The sequence below is a fragment of the Ictidomys tridecemlineatus genome, chromosome 14, assembly GCF_052094955.1.
Source record: "Ictidomys tridecemlineatus isolate mIctTri1 chromosome 14, mIctTri1.hap1, whole genome shotgun sequence".
NCBI classification, from domain to species: Eukaryota; Metazoa; Chordata; class Mammalia; order Rodentia; family Sciuridae; genus Ictidomys; species Ictidomys tridecemlineatus.
Genome location: NC_135490.1, coordinates 12846919 through 12867610, shown reverse-complemented (window position 1 = coordinate 12867610; position 20692 = coordinate 12846919). Strand labels below are relative to the sequence as shown.

The window sequence follows — 20692 nt, the reverse complement described above, 5'->3', positions numbered from 1 at the left end:
TTTAAGTGACATTTTATCTCCTCTTTCTCTGTTTTATCAGAACTTTGTTGTTGTTTGTTTGTTTTGGTACTGGGGATTAAACTCAAAGTTACTTTATTTTATTTTTGTACCAGGGACTGAACCCCAGGGGTACTTAAATCACTGAGCCACATCCCCAGCCATTTTTATAATTTATTTAGAGACAAGGTCTTGCTAAGTTGCTTAGGGCCTTGCTGCTAAGTTGCTGAGGCTGGCTTTGAACTTGTCCTTCTGCTTCAGCCTCCGAAGCCACTGGGATTACAGATGTTTGCCACTGTGCCCTGTTTGGAGTTCTTTTTTGATAAGCATATTTGGTTTAAAATATTTTTAAAACAATGAATAATAGGTTTAGGAAACATTTTAAGTATCTCCTTTCACGCAGAATTTTCTACATCCTGTTTTATTTGCTTTTCTCATGCTTTAATGTAGTTTTAGGCTTTTTTTTTTTTTTTTTGGATTCTGGTGATTGAACCCAGGGCCCCATGCATGATAAGCAAGTGTGCTGCCGTTGAGCTACACCCCTAGCCTTCTTTAATGTAGTTTTCACCCAGTTGCTTTACTTTTCTCTTGCCTATCAAGATATCCTTCTCTTTCATTCTAATGTTCCAACTGAAATATTAATAAATCTTGGAACAAGCACACATATTCAAGTGAAAATTTAAATTTCTATTCCTATATAAGGAAAGAGGCTTTTGTTTTGTATGGGTGTCTTTACTGATAAGCCTGTCTCTTAAACTGCTGCTGAGGCTTTTAGAATCAGTACCTTATAATTACTGTTAAGTGGTGCTTAGATTTAGATTGTGCAGCTGCAATCTTGCAGTCTTGTTAATGTTTTTAAGGGGTGTGTGTGGAGTCTTGTATCAATTCTTAAAATTGCTTTATACTGTGGAGATTTTTTTTCTTTTTTCCTTGTGTTCAAATTCAGAGATAATTTGAGTAACAAAAAAAGTGTAACAGTTGGTTTTTGACATATCCTTTCTACTTGCAAAACTATTTTTTATTGGAGAATCCCATTTTATAATTTCATCTCATAATTCTGGGTTCAAAGTTCTATAGTTGTTCAGTTGGGCCATCTTTTGATGGCTTGCTGACAAGTTCCAGAAACTCTGGTAATTCTGTTAATGAAAATAGTATTGCTATGACAAGCAATAATTTCTGATCTTTTTCAAAAGTGAGCATCATTAGTTATTGTTCATTGCAACATTATTTAGAGTAGGAAAAGAGGTCTGGTTAGATGGTGGTATATCCATGAAGTGAAATAAGTTGTAGATATTTAAAAATAATAATTACTAAGCTCCATTTAGGCAAAATTTTACCTTTACCATCTTAGCATCTTTATCAATTTTTTTAAATTGACAAGACTGATCAATAGGAGAAACGCACGTATGTTTGTTTAAAATAAGGCTTACATGACATGATAGCCTTTCTAAGTGTTGAATATTACATGTATAATGAATTGGACAGAGTACCAAGTTGTGGAAAAGTAACTAAATTTTATGGGGAGGCTAGAAGATAAGAGTTGTTTTTTCTTGCTATTGTTGTTGTTGTTTTGGTTTTTTGTTTTTATTGAAACTGGGGCCTTGTACATGCTAAGTATATACTCTACCACTGAGCTACATCCCAGCCCACTACAGGTTATTTTAACGAGGTCTGTACAGAATTCTCTGGATCTCTATTTCTCATCCTTGATCACAATGTTAGTTTCCTTTTAGTGTAGAGAGGGTGTCTTTCACTAGAAATTTCATCTCCTGCTTTTAAGAAATAGCATGAAAGTCAGAGTGATCTTCTTGCACCTACTGTTTTTCAGGTGCCTTTAACTCAAAATAGTCAATGCAGAGCAGCATATTTTAGGGTGGCATATTCTTAATCCCTTCATTCATCATGTTAAGATGTTGTATGATCTTCAAAATATGTTATTAGGATGTGGTGGTGCATTCCTGTGTTCCTAGCTGCTCAGGAGTCTAAGAGGCAGGAAAATTGAAAGTTCGAGTTCAGCCTCAGCAACTTAGCAAGATCCTGTCTCAAAATAAAAAAGTCTGGGGATATAGCTCAGTGGTAGAGCACCCATGGATTCAATTCCAAGAAAAAACACACAAAAGATATTATTAGGTAATAAAAGCAAGATCAGAACAGCTACCATTTTTGGAGAAAACAAAAGGAATCTGTGAAAAGAGAATAGTACTTACATATCTTCTTAGCTGCTTGCATATGCAGAGAATATCTTTGTAAAGATATCCAGGTAATGAATACTGGGTACCTGTGGAGAGGGGACAGGAGGCACTGTGGACCTTATAGCATTTTTATTTTGAACAAGATCAATGAATTGCCTGTTTTTAAAAAAAAAATAAAATAAAAGCAAATAAAAAATTTAAAGAAAAGTAATCAACAACTAGACCAGGTAATTGTTTCTTGCAACTAGTGCTGACTTTCAAAATTGCTTTCAAAGAATTTTGTAAAATTTTTGTTTTGATAGTGATGCATATTAATGCCAGTTAGAACTTGTGTGATCCTATGGTTTCGACGCATTTTTCCTTCATTATAGAAATAATTGTTTTATGGGATATATTTTAAATTTTTTTAAGAAAACACTGCTCTTAAATCAGCTAATTTAACCTTTGGGAATTATATTTTTTAGTTATTTAGTTCTGCTGTTAAATATTTTACTTTAAAATAATGATTAGGGCTAGGCTTGATGACGCATGCCTGTAGTCCCAGCAGCTCTGGAGGCTGAAGCAGGAGGATTGCAGGTTTGAAGACAGCTTTAACAACTTAGCAAGGCTGTAAGCAACCTAGTGAGACCCTGCCTCAAAATAAAAAAATTTTTTAAAAGGTTGGAGATGTGGCTCAGTAGTTAAGTGCCCTTGTGTTCAATTCCTGATACCCTGCCCCCAAAAAAAGTACCAAAGATGGCCTTGAACTTTTGATCATCCTGCTTTACTGGAATTATTGGTATATACTACCACACTTGGCTAGGCTCCACTTTTTCAAGATTCTCCTCTTAAAGTTCACTTACTTTCTCTTAATATTCTCATCCTGGGGACCAGGCATCCAGCACATGAACCCTTGAGGGACACACATACAAACCATATCCAAACCATAGCACCAAAGAAGGAAAAAAAAATGCTCCTTTTCTCTTAAAAAAAAGCCCATCTTTTAGTTTCTCTTTAAAAATCCCATATTTCATGACCTTTCCTTCCTGGAATATTGTGGACACCGCCTTGTGCCCACTGGAATGTTTTCTTATTCTATAGCCCCAGCCTGACAACCAGATGAAAATACAGTTCATTAACCAAATATTTCTAAATAATAGATTCAGGATGTAATTTACTACAGATCTTAAAAAATCATGCTCAGAAAGATTATCGATCTTTTACTGATGTCTCTTAAATTTCCACTTATATATCTTTAATACCTTCGGGAAATCTTTTAAGACCCAATAAAGCTGGGCACAGTGGTGCACACCTATAATCCCAGCAATTTGGGAGGCTAAGGCAAGAAGATCACAAATTCTGAAATCAGATAGCAATTTAGTAAATAAATAAATAATAAATTAAAAGGGCTGGTGATATAGCTCGGTGGTTCAGCACCCCTGAATTCAGTCTCCAGTACTGAGGGGGGACAATAAAATATTCAACTCATAAGACTACCACAGTCCATGCTTGGCCTCCAACTACTTAGGATGTGGGTCAGGAAGGGCCACAGCTGACACTAATTTTCAGTGATGTTGTTGTCCTCATAGGAGTGCAGACAGCAGTCCAGAGCTTTCTGTTTCTCTTGCCACTATTTCCCCAGCAAAGTCACAGCTCAAGCGAAAGCAAATAGGATCCACACTAGGCAGATCAGGGAGCCACTCTGACTTAGAAGCCTCATGCATCACAACCGACAGTATGTCTTTTAAAAGCTTTATTGTCAGAACTTTCAGGGTTCCAAAAAGGACTTAACCAGTTATGAGTCACCACCCTCAGAAGAGCCCAAAGCTGTAGCTTCCTGACAGGTAATTGGGTAATTTTTACCACAAGTAATGTGGCCTAAGAAGATAGCTAACAGTCACTTTCAGTTTTTTTTTTTTTTAACTTTTATTTTATTTGTTTATGAGGTGCAAGGGGCCAAACCCCGTGCATCATGCATGCTAGGCAAGCACTCTACCCCTGAGCCACAATCTCGACCCACCTTACCAGTTTTCCAAGGCAACAAAGCTCAAAAGTTAATCCAGGGTCACAGGGGAGTGAACCCTTTATGACTCTTCAAAAATATCTTTACAAAGATGATTATAGTTTCAAATTATTTCAAATAAATGGCTTTAAAATAGCTCCATACTCCTCTGACTTATCCTTTGGATTTTTCCCCTTTTTTTGGTAGGTCGAATCAAATATTCAGAAGAGGTGTATGATGCGTGTATGGACACATTTGACTGTCTTCCTCTTGCAGCCCTCTTAAACCAGCAGTTTCTCTGTGTACATGGAGGAATGTCACCTGAAATTACGTGTTTAGATGACATTAGGAAAGTAAGTAATCTTTTATTATTATTATTTTTTAAAATTTTGTTTATTTATTGCAGTCAGCCAATAAATCTTTAGCTAAAATCTTTAAAATACAATCAAAATTAAGAAAATACCCATGGTCTTATCATTGCAAGATAACTACATTTAACATTTTGATATATATTTACCAGAGATTTTATCTCATTTTTTTATTAAATCTGCTTTTACCGATTAGAAGCATAATATTTTTAGAGTATAGCTCTGAAACTGAATTACCACAGTATAGAAGGAAAGAAACCAAGGTTGTAAAGAATCCCAGTCCTACCATTAATTATGTAACCTGACCCACTCAACCTCTTGGCACATTTTCTTGGTGAAATGAGGATGTTGGAATGGACGGTCTTAGGACTCTGAATTCACTGATTTTGACATTGTAGATGATATAGTTTAATTGCTGCACTTGATTTACATGGTGATTATTTCTAAGATTCTCTGTCTTCATGACTGAAAGCAGAGGACCAATGTTTGTTTGCTTCATTGTTCTATATGACAATCTTTATCTTCTCTACTTTTGTATTCTCTTAGTTCTCTTACATAGGTACTGAAACTAAAGATTTTTCTGTTTGTAAACTGTGTTCTCTGAATTCAGTCACCTCGTAACTGTGTGTCTCTGGGCCCTGGCTTTTCTGCTGCTTGGCTGTCTCTTTTACATAGTTAATCTTGGATTTGACCATTCAGAATCAATTGTATTAATAAAAAGCTCCCCTTAACTCAGCAGAAGGCTTTTCTTGTCACCCAGCCATTCTATTGCTTCTGTTCTTTTGGTTTTTAAGCTTTTAGCTAAAGCAACAGAGACTTCAAAACCTAAGTTAATAACTGATATTGAAATCCCTTCACTGCATAGAATAGGAAGAATAAAAGCCCTATCATAAGAAAACTAGTGCTCTTTCAAAATAAAGGAAACTCCATTGGAATGAACTGAACACAACCATGCCAAAACTTCTGATCTGCAGGCAACTGGAATTAACCATACCCAGTCTTTTCAAAGTAATGTCTTGAGACTGATTGATCTCACATAACTGAGTGATCACTGCCTTCAATGTAGGATTTAAGGAGTCCTTTTCTATAGTGTGGGTAGATGGCAGGGATATCTATAAATATTTATTACAGAAAAATATTAAAAATTGTGAATCTGAAATTTTTTAAAGGCTCATTTTTTTTTGAAGGAAAATCCTTTAGGGGCTTACTGCCTTCTCTCCTAATAGATTCCTATAAATGGAAAGGGTTTTTTTGTTTTTTGTTTTTTGACCCATCTTCTTCCAAGAGCTCTTTTGCTTTCCTGACTTTTTTTCTTTTGGCTTTTGTGTGTCTTCCAGTTAGACAGGTTTATTGAACCTCCTGCCTTTGGGCCAGTGTGTGACCTGCTTTGGTCTGATCCTTCAGAGGATTATGGCAATGAAAAGACATTGGAGCACTATACCCACAACACTGTCCGAGGGTGCTCTTATTTTTTCAGGTAAGCTAATCTTCAAAGAAGAAAATTATGAAATAAATACATTTTATCAAATTGTTTTTAAAAATTTAAATCTCAGGCTGGGGTTGTGGCTCAGCAGTAGAGCGCTCACCTTGCATGTGTGAGGCCCTGGGTTCAATCCTCAGCACCACGTAAAAATAAATAAATAAAACAAAGATATTGTGTCCAACTACAACTAAAAAATAAATATTTAAAAAAAATTAAATCTCAAACATATTAAGTTTAGGGACTTCTATTTAATTTCTTAATAGAAGGCAGAAAATTCTTGTCTGTTTAATGTTTTCTTAATTATTTTGCCCTAAGAAGTGTAATATACCTGACATGGTTGGACATCTTTCAGTGCTTTGGTATTGCCATCTGACCCAAAGTGATATATATTGTTTGTTCCTAAACACCTATACACTTTTATAAAAATAAAGATATCTTGGCTCTTTCCCCTAGATTCTGATTCAGTAGATCTGGGACAAGGGAATCCTGTTATGCTTTTAAGAGCTTTCCAGCTTTTGGAACCTCTAGTACAGACAAAGATATAAAAAGAACAGTACATTGTGATCTAAGCCCAGGACATTTCCTGGAAGTTGGCTGTTGTCCTAAGTCTCACATGGGACCTTTCATTCTAGTTTGTCACTTGAAAAACAGGAGATACAGCTGAGAATGGTGCACATACCTTAATCCCAGCAACTCAGGAAGCTGAGGCAGGGGATCCCAAGTTCAAGGCCAACCTCAGCAACTTAGTGAGACCCTGTCTCAAAATAAGAATTAAAAAGGACTGGGGCTATAGCTCATTGGTACAGTGCCCCTGAGTTCCATCTCCAGTACTAAAGAAAGAAAAAGATTTTAAAAACTCAGAAGATACAAGGAAGTTTGAAATAGAAATTATTTTAATCTGAGTATTTTATTGTGATGAACAATATATGTATTTGGTCAATACACACACAAGAAGACTCAATTTTGCTATTAGTTTTGTCATTCTTCTAGACAACCTTTTTGTATTCCTCCCTGCCAACCTTATCTGTAACTTATGTGATAAAATTATTTAAATTTGTCTTCTTTTTACTTTGCTTGAAGAGCATAATACTTGCTTATTGTTGACAAAATGTAAATTGGTACTATTTCTGTGGTGATCAACTTGACAATATCTTTCAATTATAAATGCCTTTGATTCTAAAATTTAATCTTGTAGATAGGTAGTCAATCCTCACTGTTTGCAGATTCCATGTTTGTGAATTCTACTCACTAAGCTTTATTTGTAATTCTAAAATCAGTGCTCATAGAACTTTCATAGTCATTCATAGGTATGCACTATTCAGAGGGACAAAAAATTTGAGTGGCCTCATAAACATGTTCTCTGCTAAAGTTAACTCTTAAGGTAATGTTCTGCTTTCTGGATTCAGCTCTCCTATTATAAACAAGTACTTTTTGGCAGTCTATTAAGGATAATATTTTTTGTCTTTTTATGTTTCTTGTTAGTGATTTTGCTGTTTAAAATGACCCCCAAGCATAGTGCTGAATGTTGTCTAATGTGCCCAGGAAAAGGCTGTGTTGTGCCTTTCAGAGAAAATGTATGAGATAGATAAACTTTGTTCAGACATGTGTTATAGTGGAGTTCAAAGTTAATGAATTAACAGTGTGTTTAAATAAAGTGTCTGCATAGAAACTCATCCAACACAAGGTTATGTATTAATTGATTAATGAAAATGCTATGACTGGAGGTCTCTAGTATTTTTCTAATGGTTCATTATTCACTAATTCAGATTTCAAAGCAAAATTATAGCTATTTCAAATAATGAGACTCAGTTCTATTTGCATGTGTATGAGATGTATATGCAAGTTTATTCCTTGTTTTATTTGTGCTGAAAGGTTGAAAATAACCTGAATGTTCAATAGAAGACTAGATTCGTAAATTATGGTAAATCCGAACAAGACAATAATATAAGGCCAGTTTTAAAAAAGAAAAAAGAGAAAGAAATAAACTCTTTGTGTACTGATGTAAAATAATCACTAATATAAAGAGATAAAGTACAGTACTATATACCACCTTCCAACATTTCTGTTTTTTGTTTTTTGTTTTTTGTACTAGGGATTGAACCCCAGGGGCACTTTACCAGAGAGTCACATCCTAGCCCTTTTAATTTTTTTTTTTTTATTTTGAGACAGAGTTTCCCTTAAATTGCTTAGAGCCTTGATAAGATGTTGAGGCTGGCCTTGAACCTGTGATCCTCCTGCCACCATGTTCGGCCCATCTGCCAACATTTTTTAAAAAGCAAGGAAGGGAGGAGTATGCATATGTAATTGTCTGAAATTGAATAGATTACCTCTGAAAGAATATTTAAGAAATCAAGAACATTGGTATCTATCAGGGTAGAAAGGAGGTATTTCACTGTATATCCTTTTATATTTTTAAATTCCACATCATGTGAGTATGCAGTCTTTTATGTATTCATTTTTAGCATTATCAGTGCTAAATTTAGCATTATTTTAAAGTAAAAATTGTATTTATTTAAAGTGTACAATAGATATTCATATACATTGTGAAATGATCATTATATTCAACCTAATTAACATATTCTTCCACCTCACATAGTTAACATTTTTTGTGTGTATATGGTGAGCACTTAAGATCTACCCTCTTAGCAAATTTCAAGCAACCAGTACAATATTGTTAACTGTAGTGTATGTATGCTGTATATTGGATTTCTAGAACTTATCTTTTATAACAAACTTTGTATTCTTTGTCTTTATTTGGGTGCTGGGAACTGAGCACAGGGCTTTGTGTGTACTAAACATGCTATTACTGAGCTACACTCCAAGTCCTACTGTATACTCTGACTAACATCTCTTTTCACTCAACTCTGTAACCCCCTGAAAACCTCTGCTTCTATAGATTCAACTAGTTTAGATTCTACATATATAAGTGAGGTCATACACAGTATTTATTCTTTTGTGTCTGATTTATTTCATCTAACAGTGTCCTTCAGATTTATCCAAGTCATTATGAATGGCAGAAGTCTCTTCTTTTAAGACTAAATTACACACACACACACACACACACACACACACACACACACACTTAGGTTGTTTCCATATCTTGGCTATTATGAATAATACTACACTGAGCATGGAAGTGCTGATACATCTTCAAGGTGCCAATTTCTTTCTTTTTTGGGGGGGGTATATACCCAGAAATAGGACTACTGGATCATGTGATAGTTCTCTTTTTAATTTTTCAAGGAATTCCCATACTGTTTCCCTTAATAATTGTACTATTTTACTTTCTTATCAGCAGTAACCAAGGATTCTCTTTTCTCCAGCATCCTTACCAGTACTTTTTGGTCTTTTTTGTATAGTCATCTGACAAGTGTGCTATGATATGTTATTGTGGTTTTGATTTTTATTTCCTTTATGATGAGTGGTTTTGTGCATTTTTTAATATCCCTATTGGCTATATCTGTATGTCTTTATTCAAACATCTCTTCAGGTTCTTTGCCCTTTTTGTAATCAGATTATGTATGGATTTTCTCTCATAACAATTTCCAACTTAATGCCTGTTTTTTAAATATTTATTTCTTTAGTTGTAGTTGGAGACAATATCTTTAATTAATTTATTTATTTATATGTGGTGCTGAGGATTGAACCCAGGGCCTCACCCATGCTAGGCAAGCACTCTAATGCTGAGCCACAACCCAGCTCTTTAAAGCCTATTTTGTCTTACAGAAAGAGGCCATTCCTGTCTTCACTACAATATAACAATATTTTGTTTTTTCTTTGTATTTACCTTTAGTGGTGAGATTTATACTTTCATATGTTTTCATCTTGTTCAGTGTCTTTTTATTTTAACTTGAGTAATTTCCCTTTAGCAGTTCTCTTAAGGCAGGTCTGGTGTAAAAATCTCCTTCAATAGATTTGTCTATCTCCTTTTTTTTTTTTTTTTTTTTTGTATCAGGGATTTAACCCAGAGATGTTTAACCACTGAGCCACATCACCAGCCATTTTTTATATTTCTTTAAGTTTAGAGGCAGGGTCTCACTGAATTTCTTTGGGCCTTGCTGAGTTGCTGAGGCTGGCTTTGAGCTGGCAATCCTAATTCAGTCTCCTGAGCTGCTAGAATTATAGGCATGTGCCACTGTTCCCAGCTCTCCTTCATTCTTTTTTTTTTTTTTATTGTTGGTCGTTCAAAACATTACATAGTTCTTAATATATCATATTTCACAGTTTGATTCAAGTGGGTTATGAACTCCCATTTTTACCCCGTATACAGATTGCTGTATCACATCAGTTACACTTCCATTAATTTACATATTGCCATTCTAATGTCTGATGTATTCTGCTATCTATCCTATTCTCTACTATCCCCCCTCCCCGCCCCTCCCCTCCCCTCCCCTCCTAAAATCTCCTTCGTTCTTAAAGAGCATTTTATTGGGTAAAGTCCTTTAAGACTTTGGTTGTCAGGGTTTTTTGTTTGTTTGTTTGTTTCTATTACTAATTTGAACATATCATTCCCTTCTCTTCTTGCCTGTAAAGTTTCTTCTCAGAAATCCACTGATAGTGCTCTCTTATTTGTAACTAGCTGTTTTCCTCTTGCTGCTTTCAAAATTCTCCTGTTTTTAACTTTTGACTAATTATAATGCATCTTGGTGTAGACATCTTTAGATTTACTTATTTGGAGACCTTTCGTCTTCATGAGTTGTGATATCTATTTCCCTTTATAGATTTGAGAAATGTACAGACATTTTTTTTTAAATGAGCTTTCTGCCCCCTTTCCCCTCTATATTCTCCTTTAACTCTCAAAATGCCTATGCAGAATGCTGCCCCCAGAAGTCTCTATACTTTCTATACTCTTTTTGTTCCTCTAACTGGATAATTTCAAATGACCTGTCTTTGAGTTCACTAATTCTTTTCTTCTGCACAACTGATTTTACTATAGAAGCACTCTGTTTTTATTTTTCAATTAGTCATTTTGCTCTTTTGTTCCAGGATTTCTGTTAGCTTCTTTGTTAATTATTTTTGTCTCTTTATTAACATCTTGGTTGGTTCATGTATGGTTTTTCTGATTTCATTTAGTTGTCTGTGTTTTCTTGTAGCTCACTGAGCTTCTTTCAGATTATTAACTTGAATTCTTTGTCATGTAATTCATGACTGTCATATCTCTGGTGTCATGTATTAGAGCTTTAATAGTTCCTTATTAGTAGTGTAGTGTTTGCTTGATTCTTTATGATTCGTGTAGATTTGCATTGGTGTCAGTGCTGGAATGACCTGGGATCATAGTTGAGCAGGGATGGAGCTGGGTCAAAGGGCTGCAGTAGTTCCACATTTGGCAGGCTTACTACTGGGAGCCAGGACAGGCATATCTCCTGTCGGGTCCTTGGAGGACCACCTCTGAAACTCAGTAGAATGGAAGTCAAACTGGGTCAGAGGGCTGATTGAGATCAGTGTTTGGGTCCAGTCAGCAGTATGACGGGGGTGGCTCCCATCAGGTCTCTGGAAAAGCAGGGTTGCCTCTGGGCCACAGTATAGCAGAGCTATACCTTGGTTGTAGGGATGCTTCAGGTCTGCAATTGGGTCTCTGTTACTGGGGGTATAAATTGTCATCACTACTTTCAAGGACCTAAGAGGGTAGTGCTGCTAGCAGGACTGGAGCTACATCCATAGAGGGACAGTCTATCTCTGGATCTGTGGTGGAGACCAGGGTTTGAGGGAGTACTTTCCTTCTGTAAGCACTCCTCCTCAGTATTGGCTCCACCAAGATTTCACAACCTCCTACCTAGATCCTAACATACTCACATAATCACTCTCTATGAATGGCTGCAAATTGCTGTTTCTGTGCAGGCATGGGGGCTGAGGACTTTCTATTCTGCTATCTTGATGATGTCCCCTACAGTCTATTTTAATGAGCATAATGAGAAATAAAGATTTTTTTAAAAAATAAACTTAATAATTAACACCTGAATAATTCCAAGTTAATTGTGTTCTCCAGTTCTTCCTATCAGGTGTTCATCATTCAGAAAGATAGTAGTACTCAGACTATATTAGGAGTATGTACAGATATCATATCTTTCATTAGAATGTGTTTGTAAAATTTACAAATACTATTGAAATATTCCTATATAATATTGTCTTGGTATTAATATTATTAGTGAAGCTATAAGTAGATCCTTTTGTTTTCTGATGGCTGAAGAAATCATGTATGCTGTTTGTAGCATCTGCTGTATCTGACATACAAATGTATACACACAAGTACACATGCTCGCTGCTATGATACTTTTTATAATCAAGAGTAGTTTTGGCAAGTGCTGGAGAGGATGTGGGGAAAAGGGTACGCTTGTACATTGCTGGTGGGACTGCAAATTGGTCCGGCCAATTTGGAAAGCAGTATGGAGATTCCTTGGAAAGCTGGGAATGGAACCACCATTTGACCCTGTGATTCCTCTTCTCGGACTATTCCCAAAAGACCTGAAAAGAGCATACTACAGGAATACAGCTACATCATGTTCATAGCAGCACAATTCACAATAGTTAGACTGTGGAACCAACCTAGATGCCCTTCAATAGATGAATGGATATAAAAAAAAATGCATTTATACACAATGGAATATTACTCAGCACTAAAAAATAACAAAATCATGGCATTTGCAGGGAAATGGATGGCATTAGAGCAGATTATGCTAAGTGAAGTTAGCCAATCCCTAAAAAACAAATGCTGAATGTCTTTGATATAAGGGAGGGGGCGCGACTCAAAACAGAGCAGGGAGGAAGAGCATGAGAAGAAGATTACCAGTAAACCGGGACAAGAAGTGGGAGGGAATGAGAGAGATAAGGGGAATTGCACGGAAGATGCAAGGAGACCCTCATTGTTATATAAAATTACATATAAGATGTTGTGAGGAGGAAGGGAAAAAAAAGAGAGAGAAATGAGTTATAGTAGATGGGGTAGAGAGAGATGATGGGAGGGGAGGGGAGGGGAGGGGGATAGGAAGGGGATAGGAAGGGGATAGGAAGGGCAGCAGAATACAACAGACACTAGTATGATAGTATGTATAAACATGGCTGTATAATCAATGTGATCCGGCAATCTGTACACGTGGGAAAAATAAGAATTCATATCCCATTTGAATCAAGTGTATGATATATGATATGTCAAGATCATTGTAATGTTTGGAGCAACAATAAAAAATAATAATTATACATGATAAAGAGAAAAAAAGAAAAAAAGCTGTGTTAATATTGTTATAGTTATAGGTTAAGATGAAAAAATTAAAAAATGAAGGTCCAGTGTGGTGGTGCATGCCTGTAATCCCAGCGGCTTGGGAAGCTGAGACAGGAGAATCAAACTTTCAAAGCCAGCCTCAGCAACTTAGCGAGGCCCTAAGCAACTTAGCAAAACTCTATCTCAAAATAAAATACAGCTGGGGAAGGGCAGGATTGTGGCTCAGTGGTAGAGCACTTGCCCAGCATGTGTGAGGCCCTGAGTTCAACATCAGCACCCCACAAAAAATAAATGAATAAAATAAAGTTATTAAAAAACAACAACAACAACAAAAGGCTGGAGATGTGGATCAGTGGTTAAATGCCCCTGGGTTCAATCCCTGGTACAAAAAAAAAAAAAAAGTTGGGAGAGCTCTTTCAATTCTAGGGTTGTCTGTTATCTTTGTGTTTGATCTGTAACATATTAGTAAAACGGAGAAATAGGGTGGTGAGAGCTAAACTTTTAACAAACATTCTGTGGTATATCATATATATAATCTTTTTTTTTTTTAAAGAGAGAGTGAGAGAGGGAGAGAGAGAAAGAGAGAGAGAGAAAGAGAGAGAGAGAATTGTAATATTTATTTTTTAGTTATTGGCGGACACAACATCTTTGTTGGTATGTGGTGCTGAGAATCGAACCCGGGCCGCACGCATGCCAGGCGAGCGCGCTACCGCTTGAGCCACATTCCCAGCCCCATATATATAATCTTGAAACAAAATCAGCTCATATCATCTTGAATTTTCCCTTACCTCCTATTAAAAAATAATTGTTTTAATTCTGGATTTAGGTTTCTTAATTTTTTTTTCAGTTATCCTGCAGTTTGTGAATTTTTGCAGAACAACAATTTATTATCAATAATCAGAGCCCATGAAGCTCAAGATGCTGGGTAAGTTAAATTAAAACTATATCAAATATCACTGCAGAGTTTTTATCTTTAATTTAAAGACAAACAAGCTATTATCTCTCTTCCAGGTATCGAATGTACAGAAAGAGCCAAACAACCGGCTTTCCATCACTTATTACAATTTTCTCTGCTCCCAATTACCTAGATGTCTATAACAATAAAGGTAAAGGAGTCCAGTGATATTTGAGTTTGAGTTTATAAGTAAATGTGATCTCTAGTATAAATATGAGAGTATGTGTTATTTTAATTTTAATTTTAGGGTGCTGGGAATTGTGAACTGAGGGCCCCATACTTGCTAATAAGCACATGCTGTACCACTAAGCTATACCTGCAACCCAAGATATTTTTGGCACCCCTGATAGGGACCCTATCCCCTATTTTCAAATAAAAATTTTAAATAAGCAGAAAAGATGTGTTTAGCATGTGTGAAGCCCTAGGTTCAATTCCTACCACCTTAAAAAAAAAAAAAAGATAAAAGCAATCTTAATTCAAACAAAGCTAACAAATTTAAAATTTATACTGCTGTGTGATCTTCATCTTCTAAGAATTATTGGGTTCTTTATTAATACAAAAGTGATTAAAATAAGTTTGTACTGCTCAGTCAAAGCATTAGAAGAATAAATAACTTCAGAAGTATGTCAGAAAAGTTAGCATAAATTGTGGGTTTTGGTGAGTTTGTTCATAACAGTACCTCAAAAAATTACCATTTGGTGTTTTAATGTTTGTGAATTATTAAGCTATTTTTGCTTTTCTGGAGATATGGGTAGAATGAATAGCATACAAAAAATAAGAAAACAAAGAAACTCCTTCATTTCAGTCCAAGCCCTGCCAGAAACTAACAGTGTGACTTCGGATGAGTCACATAATTTTTCTAAACTTCAGTTTCCAATAAAAATATATATCAAATATGTGCATGCCTTTTTTTCCAGAAATTCTACTTCTAAGACTTTTTCTTGTGTTTTTTGAAATTTTTTGAAATTTCAAATTATGATTCCTAAGTTTTCTATCAAGACAGTGGTTCTACCAAAAGCTTCATGTCTCTGAAACTATTTTATTGTTTATAAAGTATGACTATAAAATAATAGGACTTTTAAAACAAACATGCCAAAATGAATATATCCAGATGAGTATTGTCCCTTCAAAGTAGTTACCCTGGGAGGCCAGATTCGTATTCCAACAGTGCAGTCATTGTTCAGAAACATTTTTGGAACTCCTCTTTTGGCATTGCCTTCAGAGTCTGCGATACATTCTTTTGATTATCCTCAATGATGGGAAATCTTCGTCCTTTGAGGGTGGATTTGATTTTTGGACAGCCAAAAGTCATTCGGAGTCAAGACTGATAAATAAGGTGAGTGATCCAGCTAGATGATACCATTTGGGGTCGGAACAAGGTATGATTATAAGGTAATGAGACTGTTTCTCTCATGTTGTTTGTGCACTGGCTCTGGAGGCAATTCCAGAAGAAGAGTTCCAAAAGCGTTCTGAGTAATGGGAGCATCTTTGGATTAATTATATGGCAAGGCAGTAAATTGTGTTGAAAAGAGAACTAAACTAGGACGCTGAATTCCTAGTTTAGTCCTGCTTCGCTTTTCAGTGTGTCATTCTAACTAGATACTGAATTTCTCTGGGCTTCAGTTGATCTTTAAGATACTTGTCACATAGAGTTGTTGGAGATAAGATGGACTCATGAAAATGAATATTCAGCATTGCTTTAAGTATAAAGTATAAGTGATCCTGTAATGTTTTGCTGTTATGGTTCCTGATGTGATGACATCAAAGGACCACACTCATCTGATATATAAGTTCTCGTGTGTTTGTAGTTGGTGGTTTCTTAAGTCTCATTACTTTATAGTCATACCTTGTATATGCAGTTGGGGAGAGAAATTTCAAAGAAATCCGCAATATACTTAATATTTAAAAGTAAACTCTTGAGAGCTAGGGATGTAGCTTAGTGGTAGAACACTTGCTTAGCATGTACAGGTCCCCTGGGTGCAAGCCCCAGTATTGAAAAAGAAAAAAAAAAGTAAACTATGGAATGACATGTCTCATTTAAATCTGATTTAGTGTCACTTCTTCTCAGTGACTTTAAATTCTCTCCTAGCCTTATGTTTTCTTTTTATTTCTCCTAATTCTTCTCTGAGCTATCTTATAATGCTCTGCTTCTCCCTCAGTTCATTCTTTCTTATTTGCTTTTTTCTAATTTTTCCTATATATGAATGACTGGTTTTGTTCGTTTTCCTCCCTTATCAATGGTATGCACTGCATGTGTTGTTGGGTATCCTCACAGAATTCTGTGGCCTTTCCCTGGTATTTGTAGTGAAGACTCCCTTCACTTCTTTTTCTAGCTTCCTTATTAGGAGTATCTGTTGATTGCCCAGTGGGCCTATCAGTGTGTCAGCTGAAAATTGCCACCTAAATCAGCAGCACGATGCAACTTAGCAACTAATTTTCTGCCCCATTTTTTTTATTCTTGAATTATTCTTCAGTAAACCTTTTAAGTCACGGGCCATTCTATTTGGGTTTTCCTGTTAGCTTTGATGTAATTAGTAACTTATCTCAAAGTAATCTTGTTGTTTCCTAAGTGTTGTTTTAGGGAAAAGGCATAAAATATGACATCTGAAACAAATTTGGTATGACTCAATTACTCCCAGTACAAGTGCCTTTTTTTTTTTATTAAAAAAAAGGAAACTCCATTACCCTTTCCTTCCTCATCTTTCTTCTAAAAGACACTTCAGTTAGGATTTGTTTTATAAGATTCTCATTCCAGGTTTGTTTTTGTTGTTGCTGTTGTTTTGTTTTGTTTTTTTCCTGTCCCCTGAAACATACCTGAACACAATTTTTTAAGCTCTTCTTTCTAATCATCCCTCATTGAGATCCACCTCCCACTTCTTTTCCTGGTTTAGATTGAGGGATTTGTTAAATGATGTTGTATTCATTGAATCTAAATAAAATACATGTATGTGAAAATAACAGGTTGTGTACTCAGCAGCTAGGGTTAGTTTTTAGGAACTGAAAATCCTATATTTGTGGTTTTTTTTTTTTTTTTTTTTTTTAGTCAATGATGTGCATTTTAGGCATTCAGTAACCCAAGTTTTAGGGACACGAGGCTGTCTATCCTATGACAAAGAAATAGGCACCAGGAAATGACTATAGCAATCATTTCTGGAGAACTACTGCACCTCATTCTATTTTCTGCCTACAGTAAAAATAATTAAAAGAATAGCGCAAATAGCACTGCAGGTGATGCAGACTAAGGAATTAGATACAGAAACATTTAAAATAAAAAGAAAATCATTTTGGCATCAGAGTGTGTATACAACTGTATGAACTGGTTAATATTAAAAATTTATACCTTGCTGGTAGTATACTGTGAATAGGAGTAATGGGCATTTTTAAAACCCACTCTATTGTACAGAGATGGTTTAATCTACTTTTGACCATTAATTACAAATTACTCCAAGTTTACCATTTGTATCCCCCACAATGAATTGATTGATAACTGCTGTTTATAAACTCTCAAGAGAGTTTATTAAAAAGCTTTGGGTCTGGCTAAGGACTAGCAAAATAGGCTGTGTCAATTTGATGAGCAATATTTGCCCTCAGAGGAGACATGTGTCTGGTAATCCTTTGGCCTATTAAAAAAAAAAATTATGGGGAAATTTTTCTCACTTAGAACCAAGGATTCTATAGTTACTATGCAGTGAGCTCTTTGAAGGTACAGAGCTCAGTTTCTTTTATGCTTTTTTTTTTTTGAATTTTGAATTTTTTTTTTTTTAGTTTTTTCGGCGGACACAACATCTTTGTTTGTATGTGGTGCTGAGAATCGAACCCGGGCCGCATGCCAGGCAAGCGCGCTACTGCTTGAGCCACATCCCCAGCCCCCTTTTGTGCTTTCATTATATGAGCTCTTAGGCAACTTTTCCTTAGAATAATTTTTAAGAGAATGAACTATATAAAATGCCTAAAATTTTTCATCTGCCTTATACCTAGTCTTGAATCTCCATATGGAAACTAAATCCCTGATTCTCTGTAGTGAGTACACAGCTGTACAGAGCACACCAGTTGCCATGTCATATTCTTCTGTGTCAACTTTTCTTGCTTTTTCTTTTTTAGCTGCAGTGTTGAAATATGAAAACAACGTCATGAATATCAGACAGTTTAACTGTTCTCCACATCCCTACTGGCTTCCGAACTTTATGGATGTTTTTACATGGTCTTTACCTTTTGTGGGGGAAAAAGGTAAGAGAACTGAAGCATGCCTCAAGACCCTCCATTGTCTAGTAACTGAGCACAGATTATATTTGCAAGAGACCCCTGGACTGTTCACAAATGTTTTTCTTAAAGTACATCAGAAATGTTTGCTAATAAGTAGTTGTCCAAGTGTTGTCAAGTTGTTAAATAATAGTCACTGTACCATTTCCTCAGTGATTTTTTTTTCAGTACTGAAGAGATTTAAACGGGAATTTTTTAAATTAATTAATTATTTGGTTTTTTTTTAGTTATAGGTCGACACAATATATTTTATTTTTTTATGTGGTGCTGAGGATTGAACCCAGGGCCTCACGTATGCTAGGCGAGCGCTCTACCTCCGAACCACAACCCCCAGCCCCTTAGACATGATTTATCGTCCTTAGAATTTATTTGTACAGCTACACAAATAAGCTATGTAAACATAAAACAAGCCTGTTGGACCTAGGCTCTTTGTAAAATGGGAAGACATTTTTTTTTCATGTGCATATCTGAACAAAAGGCTCTAAAAAGACTTCTTATAAAACCAAGTAATTCTGCCACAAAATCCTTAAAGCCTGTAGTCTCTTACAGGAGCAAGCAGTCTACCTGAATTCTCTGTAAACCCAGTGGTCTACATTTAATGCCAATACCTTGTAGCTATTTTTTTAAGTTGTCAATGGACCTTTATATTTATTTATTTGTGGTGCTAAGAATCAAACCCAGGGCCTCACACATGCTATGCAAGTGCTCTACCACTGAGCCACAACCCCAGCCCCTACTATAGCTATTTAATATTACATTAAAACATTATTGTGTATATTTATTGAACATGTGAATTTATTTAGATATCCATAATACTTAAGAAAATGTTGCTTGTGAGTTATGTAACACTCTTGTCTTATGTAGTCACAGAGATGCTGGTGAACATCCTCAACATATGCTCCAAAGATGAATTGATTGAGGAAGAAGAAGGTAAGCTATTCCTCATTTGAATTATAAACCTAAGACATTTCAGGTTGGATTTCAGTTTATTTTGAATCACTTTTTGTCCTATTAAGATTATTAATGTTCATCATAGAAAAATAAAATTTGAAAAATACAGGAAATCATAAATTGAAAAAACATTCACCGTAAAGCTATTGCATAGATGCCCACTGTTCACATCTTGATGTCTACTGTGCTTTTATCTTCGCATATATTCTTCTCTCTCATTTTTCTTAGTCACAAAAATTAGGTTATGTAATGGTACTTTTTTGTAGATTAATTTCTAATGGTTACATAGTTGTTCATTGTCAATCATTTTTGTATTAAACAATCCCATGTTGTTGGATATTAGATTTTTTTCCAATTTTTTGCTTTTAAGACCTCTACTGTTTTGAAATTTTGTTCAGATAAATCTTTCCACATACTGTCAACAACCAGTGTTTATTACATGCCTAATATGTTCCAGGTACATGTTTAGATCCTTGATCTCAAAAATCTTAGATTCCATGGGGTAAAATTGGGAGTTCATAACCCACTTCAATCTAATGTATGAAATATGATATGTCAAGAGCTTTGTAATGTTGTGAACAACCAATAAAAAAATAATAATAACAAAAAAAAATCTTAGATTCCAGTGTAGGACAGACAAACAAGAAATAAATATAACTCAGATGGTGACATATGCTATGAAAGAAAGTAAAGCAGTATTAGAAAAGGGGCTAGGGATGTGGCTCAAGCAGTAGTGCGCTTGCCTGGCATGTGCAGGGTGCTGGGTTCGATTCTCAGCACCACATAAAAAAATAAAATAAAGATTATGTCCACCAAAAAACTGAAACTAAATATATAAAAAAAGAAAATCAAGAATAACTGGAGTGTAACTCATTGGTAGAGTGCTTGCCTAGTATGTGCAAGGCCCAAAGTTTGATCCCTAGCATTGCAAAAAAAAAAGGAAGAAAAGGAAAAAGAATAACATTTTCTTGGTTGTTTACCAAGATTTTTGGAAATTTTTGGAAATTGCATTTGTATAAATTAGTATATAAAATTTTATATCTCAAGCTGGGTGTGGTGGTACTCTCCTATAATACCAGCTATTCTGAAGACTGAGTCAGAAGGATCACACATTTGAGGCTATCTGGGCAATTTAGTGAGACCCCATATCACAATAAAAATTAAAAAGGGATATAGATGTTGCTTAGTGCTTGCCTAGCACATGTGAGGTCCTGGATTCGATTCTCAGTAGTACCAAAAAAAAGTTTGATTTTAAAAAATAAAGTATCTATGCTAAGAAACAAAACAAA

The 20692-nt window shown here is 35.4% G+C and overlaps 1 protein-coding gene across 6 annotated transcripts in view; it reads left to right on the top strand.

Annotated features, from left to right (window-relative positions):
• Positions 1–20692, top strand: part of Ppp3cc (protein phosphatase 3 catalytic subunit gamma) — a 72747-nt gene that overhangs the window by 35283 nt on the left and 16772 nt on the right. For all 6 annotated transcript variants that reach the window (XM_078030898.1, XM_078030900.1, XM_078030897.1 and 3 more), the window contains exons 5-10: positions 4378–4523; positions 5876–6015; positions 14085–14162; positions 14249–14343; positions 18294–18419; positions 19317–19382. In XM_078030898.1, coding sequence (XP_077887024.1) covers positions 4378–4523; positions 5876–6015; positions 14085–14162; positions 14249–14343; positions 18294–18419; positions 19317–19382 — 651 coding nt within the window. The remainder of the gene's footprint in view (positions 1–4377; positions 4524–5875; positions 6016–14084; positions 14163–14248; positions 14344–18293; positions 18420–19316; positions 19383–20692) is intronic.